Source organism: Amphiura filiformis, chromosome 19 (genome assembly GCF_039555335.1).
Source record: "Amphiura filiformis chromosome 19, Afil_fr2py, whole genome shotgun sequence".
In the NCBI taxonomy this organism is placed as follows: Eukaryota; Metazoa; Echinodermata; class Ophiuroidea; order Amphilepidida; family Amphiuridae; genus Amphiura; species Amphiura filiformis.
In genome coordinates this window covers 3,259,077-3,282,025 of record NC_092646.1, presented here as the reverse complement: position 1 = coordinate 3,282,025, position 22,949 = coordinate 3,259,077, and the positions used below count along the sequence as shown (strand labels likewise).

The 22,949-nt window shown below is 35.7% G+C and overlaps 1 protein-coding gene across 1 annotated transcript; it reads right to left on the bottom strand.

The window, feature by feature from the left end:
• Positions 1 to 330: 330 nt before the first annotated feature.
• On the bottom strand, positions 331 to 15,337 carry LOC140140250 (protein O-mannose kinase-like). Its single transcript, XM_072162039.1, has 3 exons — positions 15,173 to 15,337; positions 2,779 to 2,939; positions 331 to 1,611 (listed from the first exon to the last, which is right to left on the bottom strand). Exons 1-3 carry the CDS (start codon positions 15,333 to 15,335, stop codon positions 916 to 918), a joined length of 1,020 nt encoding a protein of 339 aa, XP_072018140.1. The 5' UTR covers positions 15,336 to 15,337; the 3' UTR covers positions 331 to 915.
• Positions 15,338 to 22,949: the final 7,612 nt, after the last annotated feature.

Sequence of the window (22,949 nt, the reverse complement as noted above, 5' to 3'; positions counted from 1 at the left end):
TCGTCAAATATTTTTGGATCTATTTTAAAAAGTATTTAGGTGGAACTTATAAGTTATGGACCCTATATATACTACTGATAGCACACTACTCCATCATCTTTTTACTGCTGATTACACATAATTCGTCAACTATCTACTTTTGATAGTACATTACCGTACTTCATCAACTATCAACTGCTGATAGTACACCACTTCATCAACTATCAGCTGCTGATAGCACACTACTTCGGCAACTATCTACCGCTGATAGCAAAATACTTTATCAATTTTTTACTACTGATAACATGATACATTATCAACTATCTACTCCTGTTAATAAGCACACTACTTCATCAACTATGTCTACTGCTTATATCACACTACTTCATACACTGCTGATAACACAATACTTCGTCAACTATCTACTGCTGATATAGTACAGTACTGTACTTCATTAACTATCAACTGCTGATAACACACTACTTCATCAATTATTTACTTCTGATAGCATACTACTTCCTCAACTATCTACTGTTGATAGCACACTACTTGTATTTTTAAACTCCCGGAGGAACTCGACAGGGGCAATTGCCATCACGCCAAGCTGACACAAGGTTCAATTTCTACAAACGTTTACGTCTATTTGAAAACATCATAGCCTGTTGCACACCGATATCGCCAGGTTGCACAGCAGAGACACTAAAATGAATACACGGGATCGATACACTTGAATATACTGTGCACGATTTGATATTCAGACGATAAATATTTGGATACCGGGGTAGAAAATGATGAATGTCTCCCGTGATTTTTTTATTCTAAAGAAGCCATATTTTTTTCCTTGCACTTGAACATATCTGATGAAAGGATATGATAGTTGTTAACTTGCGTTTATATACTGTTTTAGTAAATGACACCGTAGCCGCTCATACTACCTTAAAAAGTAAAGAATGTGTGTTGTACATCTAAGTATCCTTTTAAAACTTCAGCTGCAGTAGGTCTGAGTTTTGGATCCTTACTACGACACTTTTGGTGAAGTTTGGACAATATAAGCCTGGTAAGATTTCCATGGATACCTGCTCCTAACAAATACTCCGCTACCGCTGGAATCTTCCAGATGTCTGTCTTCTCGTCATAACCTTTGGAAGACCTCACTATTTGTTCGGGAGCCAGAAGTTCTCCAGGATTATTTGGACAATGTGTTCCCCTGGACGCATTGACTTGAGGAAGTCGGTCTACATCGTTAACAACAATATGGAGATCAGAAGTCACTAAATACTGTGCAAGTAAATTAGGTAAGGTATCAGTATCACACATGACATGAGCACCAGTTGGACTTGAATGAAGAAAATTAATTACTTTAACATAATCAATACAAAGTCTAAATCTCGTCGCCCCATTGTCTTTGTCGGTGTCTTTTAAGATCTTGTTGATGTTTGATAACTTCCCAAATCTGTGATATTCTGTGACAATTGCAGGAATCGATGAGCAAAAGCCAAGCAGTTGAGTTACAAACGGACTTGGATGAAACTTTTGGAAATTTTTTGCCGCAGATAATAATTCATTAGTATGTTCGGGTTTAGTCAAATTCACAAGAGTTACGTTGTAATTCTTCCATCTAGCAAGATAAACCTGGTCACAAAATGAACAACAATAAATACGTTTTAATAAACAACATGATCAAAGTGTAGTAAATGTGTATCAGTTTACTGAGATGGATGTTTAGATCAAAAAAGTCAATCGCATCATTTGAATCACTGTATAATTGATCAAAAAATATTATGAGAACATAATAATGATATTGATAGATTTATCATGCAATAAAAAATGTATTGCCTCCGCTATGAGTTCTAAAATATTGGATTCGACTATGCCACGTCCAATATTTGAAAACTCATAGCTCGACCAAAACAAATTGACCTTTTCGGTAAATCCCATAAGCCTTTGCGAGTACACCTGAGCAATGACGTAGAAAAACATAGATCGCTGAGCTCGAGCTGGTACGTTGCCGTTCCATTGACAATCACACACTGAATAAGCCATTATGAAATGAAGGGACCTAACAAAATCAGCATCAAATACAACTAAAATGGAAACTGAATTTACTCTAGCATGTATGGATTAATAAAATTAAATAAATTACTTGTTTTAGCATATTCAACTTTACTGTGTACCATTTTTTTATCAAAAAATTGCTGAATAATAAAGGCAAGCACGCTCCTAAATCTAGTTCATTCGCCCGTTGCCATGCAGCGCTACAGGAACGGCGACTGAAGGCGAAATTTCGTAAAGTGGTAGAGTTGTTTAGCGTGGCAACACTGATGAAATACCAGATTCAGGCGTGTTTGCCTTTATAATTCAGCAATTTTTGATAAAGACAATGGTATACTGGGAAATTTAATGCGTTTTAATACATGATTTGTTCAACTTTGTGATCTATACAGCACCCAAACCGGGACCAAACCTGCTTCACAGATTCGGCGAGCAGGGCACTCTATCCTTTCTACCTCATTGCACCTAAGAACTCGTCATTTTACGTCACGCCGACTTGCAATGCGCAGTAACGATGTTCGATAAACGATGTGCGCATCGGCGCAGAGCGGCGTGACGCAGAATGACGAGTTCTTAGGTGTACTCGCAAAGGCTTATGGGATTTACCGAAAAGGTCAATATTATGTATTTGATTCAAACCATCAAATTTAATATCAACGTTGATGATACGTCATCGGAGTATTCCGCAAAGGATTTCGAGAAATGTGAATATATGTTTGAAGAAAAATATGAAAACCATCAACTTACATTCTTATGGTATCCACCATTGATTTTGTGAATGGAGGTGAGATTGTCTTGAATATCCTTACACGTTAACATGGGATGACAAATACCATCATTATTCAGTTGAAAATGTTCTGGGTTGCAATGTCTGTCGGTGTTATTAAATTGGTGTTTAGCCATAGCTCCTGAAAATAACAAAATATGAAGATTGCAAAATCAAATCCATGGTATCGAAAACTGAAAACACCTGAACAAATGGTGGGGAAATGGTCGTTTGATGGCCAACGTTGGAAAAACGGTGGGGAAAATTATTTGAAAGTACAACTACTTTGTGTAAACAGGCAATACTATCGCCATACTGCGACTTGTATGATACATGGCTCATTTTTCGACAATTACGGTATAATAACATCTGATAAATTAATTTTGTCTATGAGCGTGTTTATAGTGAGAAAAAATTATCCAGTCTCTAGTGTTTGATCACACCACTCCACGCCATACATAAATTCTCCCAGCCAAATTTTGGAATTTTATTTGCTTAAAAACATTATTGTGTATTAATAGCGCTCAATTGTTGTTAACTGCGTGTTCTACATACAGAAATCCGACAATAAATGGGCCTCTACATGGACAATACGTTATTGATTTTGACTCGCCGGACACGTGCTCGTATATATGTGTGTCAATATAATGCTATAGTGGAGCCTACCATTTTTCTTGTATACACGTTCGATGTTTTTATCAATTATATAAAAAAATCCACATTAGACCTCAAATTATTTTTCAGGAAATAAAAGATTAGATTAACATAAAAACGAAACAGTAATCTTTGGCGGGGTCTAATGTAATTTTACATAGAATTTTCCAGGGCCGTTCCTAGGGATTTTGCCTTCCTAGGCAAAGCCTCTCCCTGCCGCCCACCAAAGCATACCAAAAAAGTGTTAAGGGGGCTACCCCCTTGAAAACACATCAGTTTTTCTCAGTTCCCCGTTTTCCTTTTCCGCCCTGTTTTCTGTTTCACCCCTTTTATACTTCCTCCCATTTTTTTCTTTTTATCCGCCCTCATTTTTCTTCCTTTTCTTTCTCCATTCCGCTTTTTCTTTTTTCGGCAGCCCCCCCCCCTTTTTTTGCGCCCCTATGCGCCTTGCCGCCCTAGGCGACAGCCTTACCTGGCCTAATGGTAGGAACGGCCCTGGAATTTTCAACGTTTTTTCTATCCTTATTCTTGCTCAATTAAAAACATATTTTGGCTTATATAAAATTGAAATAAGATTCTCTTCCTCTTAAACGACATCAAATGTGCCACAATTGGGTATCAAGAATCGTTATATATAATGTGCAGTAAATATTCATATATTCTTTTATACATAGGATGCTTCAATTTTGACACAAACATATTTCATTGAAAGCCCCCTCACTCGGCTATTTAAAAAAAGGTAACCACGCTTCCCTAGAATGTGCAATAAATTAGCATTTCAAAATGCGATTTCAAAAGTTATTGCAGTATAATCTGTCCATTTACATAAACACGCGCATAAAGACCTCTCTACAGTGTGTGTTGATTGATTACCACAATCCCTCATTATTTTCAATCCGGGTTTTCACAGTATTATAAAGTTTAATTGTTACAAGCCGACGTCAAACGTCGGCTTGTGCTGACGAACGTCGGCTTGTTCTGTCTCTTCCCAATTCTTCTTCTTCTGGCAACTCGTGACATTTTGCGTGACTTGCCACGTTTCGCCCTAGCTCTCTTATGCTTTGACATATTTCAACCATACTTGAGCCAAATGACCACTGGACTAGGCCAAACGTTTCATTTGACTTTGACTTGACTGTGACCTTTGACCTAGCTATAATGGTCAAAATGTGATTTCACAAAAATGCTACTCCTTCCACAAATTTCATGCGATGAGAACATGGTTATATCATGTGACTCGACTTTAGTCGGTGTCTATAGGGTGTGCTCAGATAAGGGGTCAAAGGTCATTAAGGGGTCATTTCCGGTCAAAGTCTAAAAAATATTCAAAAAATCACTGTCTTTACAAATTACATAGCAGAGAGTCACCATTAACACACATGCATCGCTACTAGCCAGGGTCTTTAGGATGCCTACAGTTTTGGGGTCAAAGGTCATTAAGGGGTTACTTCCGGTCAAAACCAAAATTATCAAAATGTTCAAAAAATTTTATCTCAAAATGTAAACAGACCAGAGTAATATAACCATCATACATAAATCAGTGTTACCTGATGTATGCATGGTATTTTTATTTGGGGGGTCAAAGGTCATTAAGGGGTCACTTTCTGTTTTTAGCTGAATAACTTCAAGAATTTTTATCTCAAGAACTGAACATGTTAGAATTTTTAAATTAAAATTGGAACAATGCATTTTGTGGGTGTACATCAGGGTTTTTTTTCATTTAGGTCAAAGGTCATAAACGGGGTCAAAAGGTCAATCAAAAATTTAAAAAAATCAAAATCCATGTCAAAGTTCCGATTAAGCTGAAATTGACCAGGAATATTTCTTATGACATCCTAAGCACAATGCAAGAGCAGTTGACCCCATCCGTGACCCAGGGGTCAAGTTATAGGGGTCAAATTGCGGCTTGTACTCAGCGTCTGTTGACTCTAGTTTCTTTCTTCTTCTTCTTCTTTCTTCTGGCAACCGCAATCAACTGCATGTAGCTCCGCAAGGGATTGACAGATTTCAACCAAACTTGACCCAAATGACCATTGGGCTAGGCCACACCTTCCATTTGACTTTGACCTCGCTGTGACCTTTGACCTAGCTATAATGGTCAAAAATGTGATTTCACAAAAATGCTACTCCTTCCACAAATTTCATGCGATGAGGACATAGGGTGTGCTCAGATAAGGGGTCAAAGGTCATTAAGGGGTCATTTCTGGTCAAAGTCTAAAAAATATTCAAAAATTCACTGTCTTTACAAATTACATAGCAGAGAGTCGCCATTAGCACACATGCATTGCTACTAGCCAGGGTCTTTATGATGCCTACAGTTTCGGGGTCAAAGGTCATTAAGGGGTTACTTCCGGTCAAAAACCAAAATTATCAAAAATGTTCAAAACATTTTTATCTCAAAATGTAAACAGACCAGAATAATATAACCAACATACATGAATTAGTGTTCCCTGATGTATGCATGGTATTTTTATTTTGGGGGTCAAAGGTCATTAAGGGGTCACTTCCTGTTTTTAGCTGAATAACTTCAAGAATTTTTATCTCAAGAACTGAACAGGTTAGAATTTTTTTAATTAAAATTAAAACAATGCATTTTGTCGGTGTACATAAGGGTTTTTTTCATTGAGGTCAAAGGTCATTAAGGGGGTCAAAAGGTCAATCAAAAATTTAAAAAAATTAAAATCCATGTATAAGTTCCGATTAAGCTGAAATTGACCAGGAATATTTCTTATGACATCCTAAGCACAATGCAAGAGCAGTTGACCCCATCCGTGACCCAGGGGTCAAGTTATAGGGGTCAAATTGCGGCTTGTATTCAGCGTCTGTTGACTCTAGTTATTATATTTCTTTTTTAAAGGGGCCATTTCGTGCAATTAACCTGGTACATCCCGCCATATCATGTACATAATTATTATTATTATTATCATGTTATTCCTATTATCAGGATTGTTACTATTATTATTATATTGGTTATTTATTACAATGATTTATATTATTATCATTATCACTAGTATTATTGCTTGTGCTACTATTATTAATATCATTATTGAATTTGTACATTGTATTATTGATTGTATTATTGATTGGTGATTGGCAAAATAAAATATGAATATGAATGAATATTGCGGAGGTATTGCATAGTAAGTTACATTCAGCGTGTCTATAGTGAATATACCGCATTTTGAGTATACCGTATACGATAATCCTTGTATATAGGCTATACCGACACTCTTGCTGTTTATAGTGAGACACAGTTACCGCACAGATTATATACCAACTAACATTACCGTATATTTGCAATGACCCCGAGGTCACACGGGGAATGTGTAAATATTGTGGCGCGAGCTATAAACAGCCCATTCGACAATATGATCATGGCCGCAAACATGTAGCATCTGTTTTGATAAATCTTCGGGGTGAGAATCATTCCAAATGTCCTGCACGTATTCTACGCATCATGAAGTAGCTCCTACTTCCGGTAATACCGCACACAATACTGGTGTGTTAAGAGTGCAAATATCTCGCTACAATATCCTTCGGTTGAGAAGGATTTCGATGTACCGTACAAACATTATACTGCTAGTGTTTATATTGGGCAAGTATCCGGATAATTCTGACCGGTTAGAAATTGTACCGCAATGTACCGCACATCTGCTCCCACTATAAACACGCTGATAGTTGGGTCCAATTTAGAAGAGATTCATATGATTAGATATCTCCCTCCTTTGCGTTTGTAGGTGCGAACAGCACCCGGGAACAGCACCTCATGTATTAACCCTGTCCTACAGTCCGTTCATTTGTAACGTTCGCTGTTTCATGTGCTTCTGTGGTTTAGTCTTGAGCACCGTGATGTTTTCTTAATTTTCATTTTGTGGAGGATGCGTTTTACTCTATTGTTTCTCGCCATGTGAGAAAGCCGCTATCTTTCTATGTATTGTAGGCCCTTGATAACTAATTAATTAAATTTTCTTATTAGTTATTTAAAAATGGTTGAGTCCGTGGACCTCAAAACCAATCTTTTTTATGGATGCTGTCGCTCTTGTATTTGATTGTTTGTGTGAATGATAATGGCGGTATGTACTCTTCCGTTGGCAATCTCCGCCTCAGATTTATGTCTCTGCGACTTCTTTGTGAGTCCATGGAGATATATTTCTAGGGAGAGAGTGTTAAACTACCTGGTCAAAACTCCATAGTTATCTTGGACTCTTTCATAAGATGAAGAGGCAAGTGGTGTCTCTGAAAAGAGCCGTTTGAAATTGGTACCAACCTTCCCAGCTAACACACTACTTTTCACGACGTACGCTGACGTTGGACTTAGGTTGTCATTTACGTTGTAAACATGTAAATCTGTGAACACGTATTCATGTAGTGACAACGTTATTTTCGACGTTGATTTTTGGACGTTGACATAACATCATTATGACGTGGTAATGACGTTGTTTCACGTCAGAACTCGCATTTTTTTTGAAATATTATTTCTGTAAATGTCCAGCGCCGTCTGATTCACTTGATCATTAAGTTTTCAGGCATAGCGCCACACGCGGCCAATATTTTCGTATTTCCTTTGTAAGTTAATCGGACCACCTGGATTTATACAGGGATTTTTAAATCACAATGGAAGTATTGTGACCCGATTTTAACGTGCGCATTGGAAGAGCGTTTTCATTTACTTTCGATATAATTTCTGCGGTGTAAAGACGTTGGTTCATCGCCACCGCCTTGGTGGTTCACCTTTATTAATGGGCGCGGTCACAGTACCTCTGTGAAATTAATTACTCAGTTTGGCAATTGCATGCGTAGTATGGGCAATTGAGGCAGGGGCGTAGACAGCTTTCTTGGTCAGGGGGGGCAAAATGAAATTTTGGGGGCACAGACGAAAAAAATTGCAGTTGCATCATACAATACATAGAGATTGTATGTCTTCGAGCTTCCCGAAACGGGCCTTATTGGGATGATGTGCGCGCGTAGAGCAAAAAAAATGGTATTTTACACTATTTTCGCCCATTATCCGGCTAAAAAGGGTTTTAATTGTTACAATGTGCGCGCGTAGCGTGGAAATTTTTTGTATTTTACAGTATTTTGGCCCTGAATTTTGCTAGAAAAGAGGCTCCTTGCCCTTTTTCTTTTCCTTTGCCCTCCTGATTTTCTCTTTAATTTTTTGTCAGAGGGCACTTTTTTCTTTCTTTTTTTGTCAGGGGGGCACTCTGCCCCCTGCCCCCCCGCTAGCTACGCTACTGAATTGAGGTCAATTATGTATTTGACGATGAGTAAAGTTTCCTGGTTTTGAGGTTAGACCTGCGCTGGTATATTTAAAGACACTTGAGAGTGTGATGGCAGTCCTGGACGTGGGTGTTCTCAAGAGACTACCAGAGCGATGCTTGCAACGCCGCATAAACTATATCTGAAGTCAACGTAAGTAAAATATATTGTTTTGTATAATTTATGTAATTAATTTGGGCCTAATTATGGCGAAATATCTAATTTGGAAATTTGGAAAGTTTCTTTTAGCATGTTTGATCTCAAACGTTTGTGTTGGAAAATTTTAATCAATTTTTGGAAAGGTATTTATTTGATTCATCAATTTACCAATTCTTGAACTTGAAAGAATTTCTCATGTTTAAAGAAATGAATGGCTTGGAATGTCCAAAATGTGGGTTGGAAGAAAAATTCAGTTAAAGAAATTGTAATTGAATGAACCAGAAAAGCGGTTTTGTGAAAATAGTTTTTCCCGTAAAATGTTGGGAGTCAATGGTATTGTTGCTGTGTTTATATTATTGTTTGTGTATTATTTGCATATATGTAGGCCCTAATTTAAAATCGTGAAATAAGAATTTGCGTCATTGCTAAAGGTTTATATTATTCGGTGAATTGCGAAAGCAATTGTTTTGGAAAGAAAATGTATTGTTGTGCAAATAAGGAAACAAAAGGGATGCACATGTATGCAAATTAGATGACGTCAGTGCCACGCCCTTGTTAATTAAATGGGGTTTAAAAGTGGTTGTGTGCATCAATTTAAAAATGAAAGTGCGTTTTTATTGTTTTGGTATTTTGTATTAAAATTTATTCAAATTGCGCACGTATTTTCAAATTTTGGGTTATTTGTTTGTTTATATTCCAGTCCATATTTTCTTTTGCGGAACTGGATGGGTCGAGGTTTTTTTTACCATATCTTCGTTTGCTACTGTTTACCAACGACCGGAATCGCTTTCACCACTTGGACTTCACCTCGTACACAACTTGACGACCCGATCTTCAATTGGAGATAGAAGATCATTTTCTACCGGTTTATGATTTTTCGCGATCAGCGTTGGCATTTCTACATCGTCATTTACGCATGAACTCATCGCGAATACATTATCGGTACCAATTCTTCGGATCAGCTTCAATTGAACGGCCGTGGGTTTGTGTATACACTTTTGTGAGGTTGGGTATTATTAAACAGGTTTATACATATTAATTTTGATATTTCAAAACACAGCTAAATTGCAAGAAACTTAGATTATAAATCGGTCAAATCAATTTATATTAAATTTTGGAATTTCACTTTCAACATGGCGCTTGGTTGAAGCGAACATTGACTGACCGTTACATTTGGAAGCCATTTTTTGATTAATCATACACTTGGACTTTATTGAAATTTATTGTTGATCATTATTATTATTATTATTAAATTCAAATCTGAGTGGATGGTTTTCAAATCCAAATCTAAATAGAATATTGTGTCATATACTTAGTATAACCACTGGTGTTATAGAAATAGATTATAATATTTTTGTACTCGAATTATTTGTATTGGAGTTGGAATCGGGTTAAAAAAGAAAAAAAAATCTGATACATTTATTCATGATAGATTACGTATATACTTTGTCTGGAGTACTCATTGTATAGATCTAGTGTCTACCGCATCCCAATAACTTGCTTTTGTTTCAGTAATCCGGTCATTGTGATCTCCAATTCGGGTTTTGGTCACACACATAGTTCAAAATAGTTTAGATGTTGACACCATGGAATGTAAATTCTTCCATTCCAAGGAGATTGTTGTCCAGCCATTTTCTCCATCGTGTCGTCTGACGATCGCTTCTCCCTTTTTGGGATGAGCATCATTGTTGCCGGATGTTAATATAATGTCATAATTACGTTGTCTCGACGTATAAAGCACGTGGTTAAAACGTGGTTTAAAAGTCACGAACTGACTCAGATACAACGTCATCTACGGACGTCGTTAGTACGCAAATTTATGACGTTGTTTCGACGTATAAAGCACCGTATAAATGTCATGGTCTGACCCCGATATAACGTAGGCCTAATCTACTGACTTCGTAACTACGTTAATTTGTGAACTCGTATTCGTATTGTGATTTTCGGACGTTGATATAACGTCATAGTGACGTTGCTTCGACGTTCACAACTTGACGTCGAAACAACGTCATAATGACGTTACATTAACGTTCGGGAATAACGTTGTCACAACACGAATACGAGTTCACAGATTTACGTACTTACAATATATCCCGACATGCCCCTCAACACAACCAATGCGATGATAAAAATGACAAAAGTACACACAAAGTAACACTATTCTCATAAAATGACATATATTGCTACAAAATTAACAGTTAGGTCAAACCTTGTTTAAGCAATATTGTCCAAGATCCCGTGTCAATATGCCTAGAAAAATAGTTTTTTGCCTTGTACGTAATCGTCCACCTTTTTTATATGTTTCATTATTTGGATGCAATATTTTTAATCTATTAACATACAGGTATAAAGCTTTAGAATGCTATTGATATCAAGTGTTCGTCATCATCGGAAAAAGTATATAAAACATCTTATGCAAAGCTATTCTTAATTGTATACAGTCTTTCAATCATGTGTACCTCATCAATATTTTGGTCACTAATTTCATTAATTTACTTTCAACACTAATTATTAGTTTTTGATATGTGCATTTTGTTTTTCTTTGTTTTTCCTTAACTGTTAACATAGGATATATCATTGACAGCTGGTTAGTTGGACTCGGCATTTTTGTTGTCTACCAACCTGCTGCCATGTCAAATAAATGCCACATACCTGTATCAAGGGGTTAGTACAGGCCTCTAGGCCTCAACTGTCATTCCCTCACTCATCGTTGTATTATGCATTTCCATAGTTTATTATTTATGTATTATTCCTTATATCTTTATAATGTATTATTCTTATGTATTATTCTTGTATCATGTAATGAGTGAAAAGATAATAATAAATAAATCATAAATAACCGATGCGCAGTTATTAACCTCTAAATAATAAATCTAAAATCTGTTTTGCAAAGAGGGTTCTTTTTACGATGACGTATTTTGCATTAAGGGATCGGATAGCAACGTTTACAAAGTTTTTTTAAGGGACCTGAGAGCACATCAGACACGCCTAATTGCATTCTGAATATTAGGAATGTCCTTCTGATATTAAATAGTTTTGATTTTTTTAATTCGCGATATAATACATATGTGACGTGTCACGTCAAAAGGAGACACTTTTGGGCAAGTTATAAATTTTGATGTTTTTACATATCTTAAATATGTTGCTCCAGAACCGGCAAGTCTATTTTGCATAACAGAATGTGCATAAAACTGCATAAACCTGCATACCAAAATGCCAAAGATTCTCAGGCTAAATGAGTAAAATTATGTAGAGCGCCCAAGAGTGAGGAGTTGCACTGCATTTTTTTTATGCCTTATGAAAGTTATACTTCCAAAATCATGGTGGTAGACTTTTTCTTCGATAAGCGTTAGACTTGTTTCAAGTCTTTGGAAGCAAACTAGCCTCATTTCCAATGACATAGTTCAATAGCCTCATACAACAGTAAGTGATTAAAATGCAAACTCAAGTTGTAAAGTATGAGTTTCTGTATACCCAAGGATGCGAGATCCTGCAGGCAAGGTCTTATTTATGGGCTTGGCCAAACTACTATAGGATAGGTAGGTGCCAATAATATAAAACAAAACATAATTTCCATGATCCCGAATGATTTCCCAGCATTCAGTAGAATTTTCACTGTACTGTTTTAATAGCATTAAACAAAATATGAACACATAGCAAGTTCATGCTAATTTATGTGGGGCATTGTGGGGTATGCTTTAATGTTTGTTTATCTTATCTTAGTCTCTCTGTATAACATTAATGTTATACCATGGAAGTAATATACTTCCATGGTTATACTCATAAAAATGTTGTCAAGTAAACTTAAGGGATCTAAAATGAGCGTTTATTGCGTTTCGACAGTATTTTTTGTGGGACATGGAGCACCTCAGACCTATCGAATTGCATTCTGAATACGAAGCATCTCTTTCTGATATCAAATAATTTTCATTTTTGAAAATCACAATATAATACAAATTTTATGACAAATTATAAAAATTTGATATTTTTCAAATTTTGATATATAACAGTCCTCGAAGTAAATTATATAAATCTAATGATATATTCTTAAAGTGTATGTAGCAGGGAGAAAAAGCCGACGGTCAATTGAAAATTTTAACCTTTCATATTGAAGATATGGATTTTTTCCCAAAAAGACCTAATTTTTTTTGGTGTTTTGGGAAAAAATCCATATCTTCAATACGAAAGGTCAAAATTTTCAATTGATCGTCGGCTTTTCATCCCACCTACATATTACTTTAAGTATAAATCATCAGATTTATAAAGTTTACTTCAAGTACTGTTAAATATCAAAAATATCAATTTTAATGATTTGCCATAAAATGTGTATTAAATTGCGAATTTCAAAAATCAAAATTATTTGATATCAGAATGACATTCTTCGTATTCAGAATGCAATTCGATATGTCTGATGTGCTCTAATGTCCCAAAATAAATACTGTCCAAACGTTCATACCCCAGCCCTTAATGTCTTAATATCATTTCCAGATTAAAATTAAAATGAGAGGTTCAAAACTCCAGAACATTCCAAGCATTGATCTAGCTGGAAGTAGTCGGGGAAGTAGTACCTTACAGGATTTGTGTTGTTTCCAATTGTTTTTTGTGGATTAATATTGGCAGTGGAAAGTCGAAATCATGGACACAGAAAAGCTAATCCATGCATATTTCAATTTCTTTTGTTTTATAGTGGATATAAGAAAACATATAGGCCTATAATATTACTCTGTTTCTTCTTCATTAAGTTCATTCTCAGTCTTAGATATTGTATACTTGGCCTAAAGTAATATTGTTATTGGCCTAACCAATTACACCATGCAAATTTGATGAAATAATGCATTTAAGTTTACTAGTATTTGGGAGAGGGGGTCTCAAGGATTTTATGTGTACCCAAAAAAGTTGCAATTCCGACAAAAGTCAGAAAAGTGACATTTCTGAAAAAGTCCCTCCTACATTTTTTTTAAAACTCGGACTAGAAAAATGTTTTTATTTTTACTCGGCCCAAATTTACGTAAGTTTTGGTATTTTTCCTCAAAAGTGTGGGGGGGGGGGGGCAAGAAAAAAATTGGGGGGGGTGGCAAATGCCCCCTTGCCCTGCCCTGCGAGCAATACAAAATCATTTTAAACTTCTGCAATTTCATGTCTAATTGATCTCGGTATTGACCAAGTCCAAATTGAGTGTATTTTCTATCACCATTACCATTTACCATGGGAATACAGATCCAACATGTAACTCAACACAGTATCAGAAATTTCCTCAACTGACTTGAGACATAAATGTGACAAGCTGAAATGATAAATATAAACACAGACATCCTTGGAACATGAGGCCTGTAAAAACAATTAATACCACAAATTATAACACCCACATGAGCTAACACATACTCATTCAGTTCTTTAACCCCAATACACTTGTACAGGCATAGAATGACCTTTGAGTTTGTTGGGTAAAAATCCCATACTCTTTAACTTGAGGTCAACTTTGAGCTATATTTATTGAATGGTGTTAATGAACTTTGCCATAGGAGATGAGATTATTTTGACAGACACTGTAACTCATATGAATGAATAACTCCCCAAGTCCTCTGTCCTTTTAGTCTGCAAATCCCATTATGCAGTTATGCACTTTCTGTTATGCAAAATAGACTTGCCGGCTCCCGAACGCCATTTTCCCCAATGAAATCGGACATTCCTAAGCGAAGATATTGAGTACGTAAGTTATAGTATTATAAAATTAGAAATTGAGATATCAACCTTTAAAAATATTATTGACAATGTTGAGAGTAAGAATTACCTTGAATAATGTCTCAAAAATACAAGATGCCAGTTATATTCCGGTCTGTTGCCTACCAACCTGCTGCCATGTCAAATAAATGCCATATACCTGTATCAAGGGGTTACAGAGCAACAGGCCTTTGGGCCTCAACTGTAATTCCTTCACTCATCGTTGCATTATGCATTTCCATAGTTTATTATAATGATTCCTTATATCTTTATAATGTATTATTCTTATATATTATTCTTGTATCATGTAATAAGTGAAAAGATAATAATAAATCTAAAATCTGTTTTCCAAAGAGGGTTCTTTATACGATGACGTATTTTGCATTAAGGGATCGCATAGCAACGTTTACACAGTATCTTTATGGGACCTGAGAGTACATCAGACACGCCAAATTGCGTTCTGAATATTAGGAATGTCCTGATGATATCAAATAGTTTTGATCTTTTTAATTCGCGATATAATACATAATTCTATGGCAAATTATTAAAAATTGACATTCAAAATAGTCCAGTTTCCCTTACCTGTATCCATTAGTCGATCACTCTGTCCAACTGCCGAAAATCTCGGGGAAATAAAAACATTCTTCGTCAATAATAAGATGATCAGTTGAGAGCCAATAGCAATGAATGCTAGTAATGCTATCAACATGAAACACAACTTTGATGCATTTGCTCGTTGAGCCATATTTGAATTATATCTTATCGGTGGATAAATGCAATAAAACGTCCAACACCTTTTGTGTAAAATGATACGACACGCAAGCATGGAGCACAAAAGGTGTTATATTCTGTATTCGATTATGTTGTCAGCTGCAACAGACGGCTATTTTGCACTATGCTAGTAGTCTGGCTGCAAACTATTGTTTCAGGTTAGATGGTTCAGCCAGTTAATAATCAATACTTATATGGCGCTCTAAACAATGAGCACAGCGGCTTACAAAAATACAGGTAAAAATGAAGCAAGACACAAATACCACCAACATTAATACAACTGGAAAGGCAACTCATTCCAGACAATCTTCACAAAGGCTTCCAAGGAAATCTGTGTATTTACCTTAGCCAAATAGCATTTGGCTAAAGGCCTTTTTCTGTCAGGTTCTTTATCTATGCCTGTGGAACAGGGCATAGATATTATCCTTATGCTCTTTACTTATCTATGCCTGTGGAACAGGGCATAGATATTCTCCTTATGCTCTTTAGTCTTCTCCTTCTCCTTCTTCTTCTCCTTCTACAGGACTATCTCATCATCTTGCCTTGTTCTTAATGTTAACTTTGATTATATGGAAGATGCACAGGTTGGTTCATGATGAGTTCACACCAGAACCTACAGGACTATCTTATCATCTTGCCTTGTTCTTAATGTTAACTTTGATTATATGGAAGATGCACAGGTTGGTTCATGATGAGTTTACACCAGAACCTACAGGACTATATTATCATCTTGTCTTGTTCTTAATGTTAACTTTGATTATATAGAAGATGCACAGCTTGGTTCATGATGAGTTCATACCAGAACCTACAGGATTATCTTATCATCTTGTCTTGTTCTTAATGTTAACTTTGATTATATGGAAGATGCACAGGTTGGTTCATGATGAGTTCACACCAGAACCTACAGGGTATCTTATCATCTTGTCTTGTTCTTAATGTTAACTTTGATTATATGGAAGATGCACAGGTTGGTTCATGATGAGTTCATACCAGAACCTACAGGACTATCTTATCATCTTGCCTTGTTCTTAATGTTAACTTTGATTCTATGGAAGATGCACAGGTTGGTTCATGATGAGTTCATACCAGAACCTACAGGACTAACTTATCATCTTGCCTTGTTCTTAATGTTAACTTTGATTATATAGAAGATGCACAGGTTGGTTCATGATGAGTTCACACCAGAACCTACAGGACTATCTTATCATCTTGCCTTGTTCTTAATGTTAACTTTGATTATATGGAAGATGCACAGGTTTGTTCATGATGAATTCACACCAGAACCTACAGGACTAACTTATCATCTTGCCGTGTTCTTAATGTTAACTTTGATTATATGGAATATGCACAAGTTGGTTCATGATGAGTTCACACCAGAACCTACAGGACTATCTTATCGTCTTGCCTTGTTCTTAATGTTAACTTTGATTATATGGAAGATGCACAGGTTGGTTCATGATGAGTTCATACCAAAACCTACAGAACTATCTTATCATCTTGCCTTGTTCTTAATGTTAACTTTGATTATATGGAAGATGCACAGGTTGGTTCATGATGAGTTCACACCAGAACCTACAGGACTATCTTATCATCTTGCCTTGTTCTTAATGTTAACTTTGATTATATGGAATATGCACAAGTTGGTTCATGATGAGTTCACACCAGAACCTACAGACCTATCTTATCATCTTGCCTTGTTCTTAATGTTAACTTTGATTATATAGAAGATGCACAGGTTGGTTCATGATGAGTTCACACCAGAACCTACAGGACTATCTTATCATCTTGCCTTGTTCTTAATGTTAACTTTGATTATATGGAATATGCACAAGTTGGTTCATGATGAGTTCACACCAGAACCTACAGGACTATCTTATCGTCTTGCCTTGTTCTTAATGTTAACTTTGATTATATGGAAGATGCACAGGTTGGTTCATGATGAGTTCATACCAAAACCTACAGAACTATCTTATCATCTTGCCTTGTTCTTAATGTTAACTTTGATTATATAGAAGATGCACAGGTTGGTTCATGATGAGTTCACACCAGAACCTACAGGACTATCTTATCATCTTGCCTTGTTCTTAATGTTAACTTTGATTATATGGAATATGCACAAGTTGGTTCATGATGAGTTCACACCAGAACCTACAGGACTATCTTATCGTCTTGCCTTGTTCTTAATGTTAACTTTGATTATATGGAAGATGCACAGGTTGGTTCATGATGAGTTCATACCTAAACCTACAGAACTATCTTATCATCTTGCCTTGTTCTTAATGTTAACTTTGATTATATAGAAGATGCACAGGTTGGTTCATGATGAGTTCACACCAGAACCTACAGGACTATCTTATCATCTTGTCTTGTTCTTAATGTTAACTTTGATTATATGGAAGATGCACAGGTTGGTTCATGATGAGCTCACACCAGAACCTACAGACCTATCTTATCATCTTGTCTTGTTCTTAATGTTAACTTTGATTATATGGAAGATGCACAGGCTGGTTCATGATGAGTTTACACCAGAACCTGCAGGGTATCTTATCATCTTGCCTTGTTCTTAATGTTAACTTTGATTATATGGAAGATGCACAGGTTGGTTCATGATGAGTTCACACCAGAACCTACAGGACTATCTTATCATCTTGCCTTGTTCTTAATGTTAACTTTAATTATATGGAAGATGCACAGGTTGGTTCATGATGAGTTCACACCAGAACCTACAGGGTATCTTATCATCTTGCCTTGTTCTTAATGTTAACTTTGATTATATGGAAGATGCACAGGTTGGTTCATGATGAGTTCATACCAGAACCTACAGGACTATCTTATCATCTTGCCTTGTTCTTAATGTTAACTTTGATTATATGAAAGATGCACAGGTTGGTTCATGATGAGTTCACACCAGAACCTACAGGACTGTCTCATCATCTTGCCTTGTTCTTAATGTTAACTTTGATTATATGGAAGATGCACAGGTTGGTCCATGATGAGTTCACACCAGAACCTACAGGACTATCTTATCATCTTGCCTTGTTGTTAATGTTAACTTTGATCATATGGAAGATTCACAGGTTAGTTCATGATGAGTTCACACCAGAACCTACAGGATATCTTATCATCTTGCCTTGTTCTTAATGTTAACTTTGATTATATGGAAGATGCACAGGTTGGTCCATGATGAGTTCACACCAGAACCTACAGGACTATCTTATCATCTTGCCTTGTTGTTAATGTTAACTTTGATCATATGGAAGATTCACAGGTTGGTCCATGATGAGTTCACACCAGAACCTACAGGACTATCTTATCATCTTGCCTTGTTGTTAATGTTAGCTTTGATCATATGGAAGATTCACAGGTTAGTTCATGATGAGTTCACACCAGAACCTACAGGATATCTTATCATCTTGCCTTGTTCTTAATGTTAACTTTGATTATATGGAAGATGCACAGGTTAGTTCATGATGAGTTCACACCAGAACCTACAGGATATCTTATCATCTTGCCTTGTTCTTAATGTTAACTTTGATTATATGGAAGATGCACACGTTGATTCATGATGAGTTCATACCAGAACCTACAGGACTATCTTATCATCTTGCCTTGTTCTTAATGTTAACTTTGATTATATGAAAGATGCACAGGTTGGTTCATGATGAGTTCACACCAGAACCTACAGGACTATCTCATCATCTTGTCTTGTTCTTAATGTTAACTTTGATTATATAGAAGATGCACAGGTTGGTTCATAATGAGTTCACACCAGAACCTACAGGACTATCTCATCATCTTGCCTTGTTCTTAATGTTAACTTTAATTATATGGAAGATGCACAGGTTGGTTCATAATGAGTTCACACCAGAACCTACAGGACTATCTTATCATCTTGCCTTGTTCCTAATGTTAACTTTGATTATAATAAGATGCACAGGTTAGTTCATGATGAGTTCATACCAGAACCAACAGGACTATCTCATCATCTTGCATTTTACTTTTAGTTAAGTTTTGGAGATGTATAGGTTGGTTCATGGTGAATTCATACCAACATCTAAGTCTTACTTTATCATCTGACCTGCATGACCTAGTCAACAGTGGAGTCCAAAGGGATTGAGGGAAAGTTGTACTTTTATTTTTGTTTTTATTTCTGGAGGAAGTAATGATTTTTGAATATGAAGCTCAAAGCAAGGAACAGCCCTTTGTTTTGTTTTTTTATTTAGAATTGTACAGCTTATAAAATAAGGATTCCATATCTAGAATATCTCAGAAAGTAAAATAAAAAACCCGAGTTGTGAGCATTTCTGGTCTGACTTATTTCAGAAACATTTGTGACGTGTCGTGTCAAAAGGAGACACTTTTGGGAAGGTTATCAATTTTGAGGTTTTTTACTTATCTTAAATATAGAGATATTTTGCTCCACAACGCCGTCTTCCCCAATGAAATCGGACATTCCTAAGCGAAGATATTGAGTTCGTAAGTTATGGTATTATAAAATTGGAAATTGAGATATCGGCCTTGAAAATATTATTGACAATGTTGAGAGTAGGAATTACCTTGAAAAATGACCCAAAAAATACCAGATGCCAGTTACATTCCGGTCTGAAACTATCAGACAATATTTTAAACATTAATAACATCACAAATTCACAACAAACCCAAATTGTGAAAAAATGACCCCGGGCAGATTTTTGGCTATATTTCCATTAACGATCCTGCCCAATACTCTAAATAAACAAATATTAAAAAATTGACTCTTTACTCATTATGAGTGCAATTTAATAAACATTGAGTTCAATTTACTCATTTTGGTGCTTTGTTCCCTTTTTACTGAACAGTTAAATAATCATTGTTTGCGGTGAATGCGAGACACAAGTAAAGTACAAAATACACATTTATATTTTGAATCTTCATATGATTTTTTATTAAACAATATTCATCGTATAATATTATTTTTGTACTTCTTTCAATCTTCCTTGGTGCCCCATTGAATTATGAATGACATGTAGGTATGAAAATAAGACAGCGCTGAAAAGTTAATCAATATCTAGGTTTGTTTGTTTGATTTTGTAAAGAAAATTAATTGCAGTGATATTGACGTTGTAGCACTGAATCGTATTTTAAAGTTAACTTTTGTGATTTTAAGTTTGTATGGTTTTTTTTTTCTCAAGAACTATCAGGCCTCAATATTTCAATAGCAAATGTGGTTGTGACCATGGTAAATAAATGTCTGCCCTGTATTTATAATTTGATGAAAGAAACGGTGAATTCTGGTTAACACAAAATCTTTCAACAACAAAAAAACACTCGCTAACACGAGTGTTTTTTCCCAAACATATACATTTTTAAAATAAATAAATAAAATTTCGGAATTTAAATAGCGCTTTTTCCAGAGGATTCAAAGCGCTGTAATTTCGCTGCGTGGTGAATCATCACAATCAGATCGCATCAACTAGGCTAGTTGCAGCCGAACCCGGCGCAAACCTATCCGCACTTAGATTGTAACATCCACCCCACACCACTCCACGCCATACATAAATTCTGCCAGTCACATTTCCCCAATATGAAATTTTTTAAAAGTAAAATTTTAATTTTAATTCATTAAAGTTTGGCGGAGGCGGGGTTCGAACTCACGGCGGCGGACTGCTTCGGATACACTATGAACCCAGCGCCTTAGACCACTCGCCCACTTGTCTTCTTGGAATTCATTTGAAACTTATTTGAAGATATAATCACAACTTCAACATAGGCCTACCACGTGACAAGCAAAGGCAGAAAACGTACCATATTTTGGAATTTTATTTGCCTAAAAACATTTATGTGTATTATTAGCGCTCAATTATTGTTAACTGCGTGTTTTATACAAAAAAAATCCAATAAAACGTGATAACTGGGCGTCTGTATGGACAATACATTATATCGATTTTGACACGTGCTTGTGTCTCAGTACATTTCCATGGTCAGTAACTACTATAGAGGAAAACCTACCATTTTCTTGTATACACGTTCGATGTTTTTTATCAATTACCGTAAAAAATCCATTTTAGACCCCAAATGTTTTTTCAGGAAATAAAAGATTAGATTACCATAAAAACGAAACAGTAATCTTTTGCCGGGTCTAATGTAATATTCACATAGGATTTTCAACGTTTTTCTATCCTTATTCTTGCTCAATTAAAAAATATTTTGGCGTATATAAAATTGAAATAAAATTCTCTGCTTCTCAAACGACATCAAATGTGCCACAATTGGGTATCACGAATCGTTATATATGATGTGCAGTTAATATTCATATTTTCTTTTATACAGAGGATGCTTCAGTTTTGACAGGAAAAATATTTTCTTGAAAACCCTCTCACTCGGTTATATTAAAAAGGTAACCACGCTTCCCTAGAATGTGCAATAAATTAGCATTAAAATTTTTCTTATTCTAACAGCAAGCGTTTCTAGAATGTATTATGGCGAAATGTGGTGTACATCCACCCATATTCTGCAGCTCCCCAAATTACATTGGGTGAAGGAAGTTTTTGATAACGAAACAACTAATATACTAATTTTACATTATAATGACCTGATAACACAAATTCCTATTAACATAAATTAAAGCCATATGTGACATGATCAAGGGGAATGAGTCACATGTCGACCCTGGTCGAAAATGAGTTTTACATTGGCTCCTAAAGAGGACATTTAGAGCTTTCAGAAACTGAAAACCCCATGTTGATACGACTTTTCTTTGCGAAGTTACATCAATTTATCAATCGCTAAAAACAATGTAAAACAAAAGAATTTGAATACTTTCTTTGCCAATATCTCAAAATCAATATTAGCGACATGTGACTCATTTCCCTTGATCATGTCACATATTATAAATTTTCATACCAAATAGATTAGCATTTCTTTGCCATAGAATGTTAGCTTTTACAGTCAGATATATCCTATTTTTGAGCCGAACAACTAAGGCAAGGCAAAGAAAATTAGAATTTACTACAAGCGCCGATGTCACCAATACGTATCACTCCTTCGGTCGTGTTATGGTACGATCCTTTGTTGTGTAGATCACCGTCCAGCACGAATGTACGTACTGTGTTATGAACGTGTATGAGTTCAAGTAATAATTCCATCGTAATGATAAAACGACGGTTCCAGCATTTTATTCAAAATCTCTGATTTTGACCAAATTACAGCACCTAAATTCTTGATTTTTGCAGGGTATGTTTAATAAAGTACAATATAATGTGTAAAAAAGGAATTTTGAAAAATATTGAGGGCATCCTCCTCAGCAAATGTTATTATATGGCTTTAATATTCGAGGCCCTAGCAATTTTGTGTTGACGAGGTTGCATGCATGTGCTTTTTAGACAACTCCAACAAGACTTTCAATGGTTTAACTGCTCAGCGCTATCTGGAACTTCACCTGCAAGTCTCAATTACATTTAGTCATTCTTTATAATAGAAGTTATGCTAAATTCAAAGAAATTAATGTTACATAACAATATATAAATAAAATTACTCTCGCTTTAAAAGCTTTGAAATGTGATCATTATTGTATTCTTAATGACCAAATTAATCTATAATTTTTTTAAGA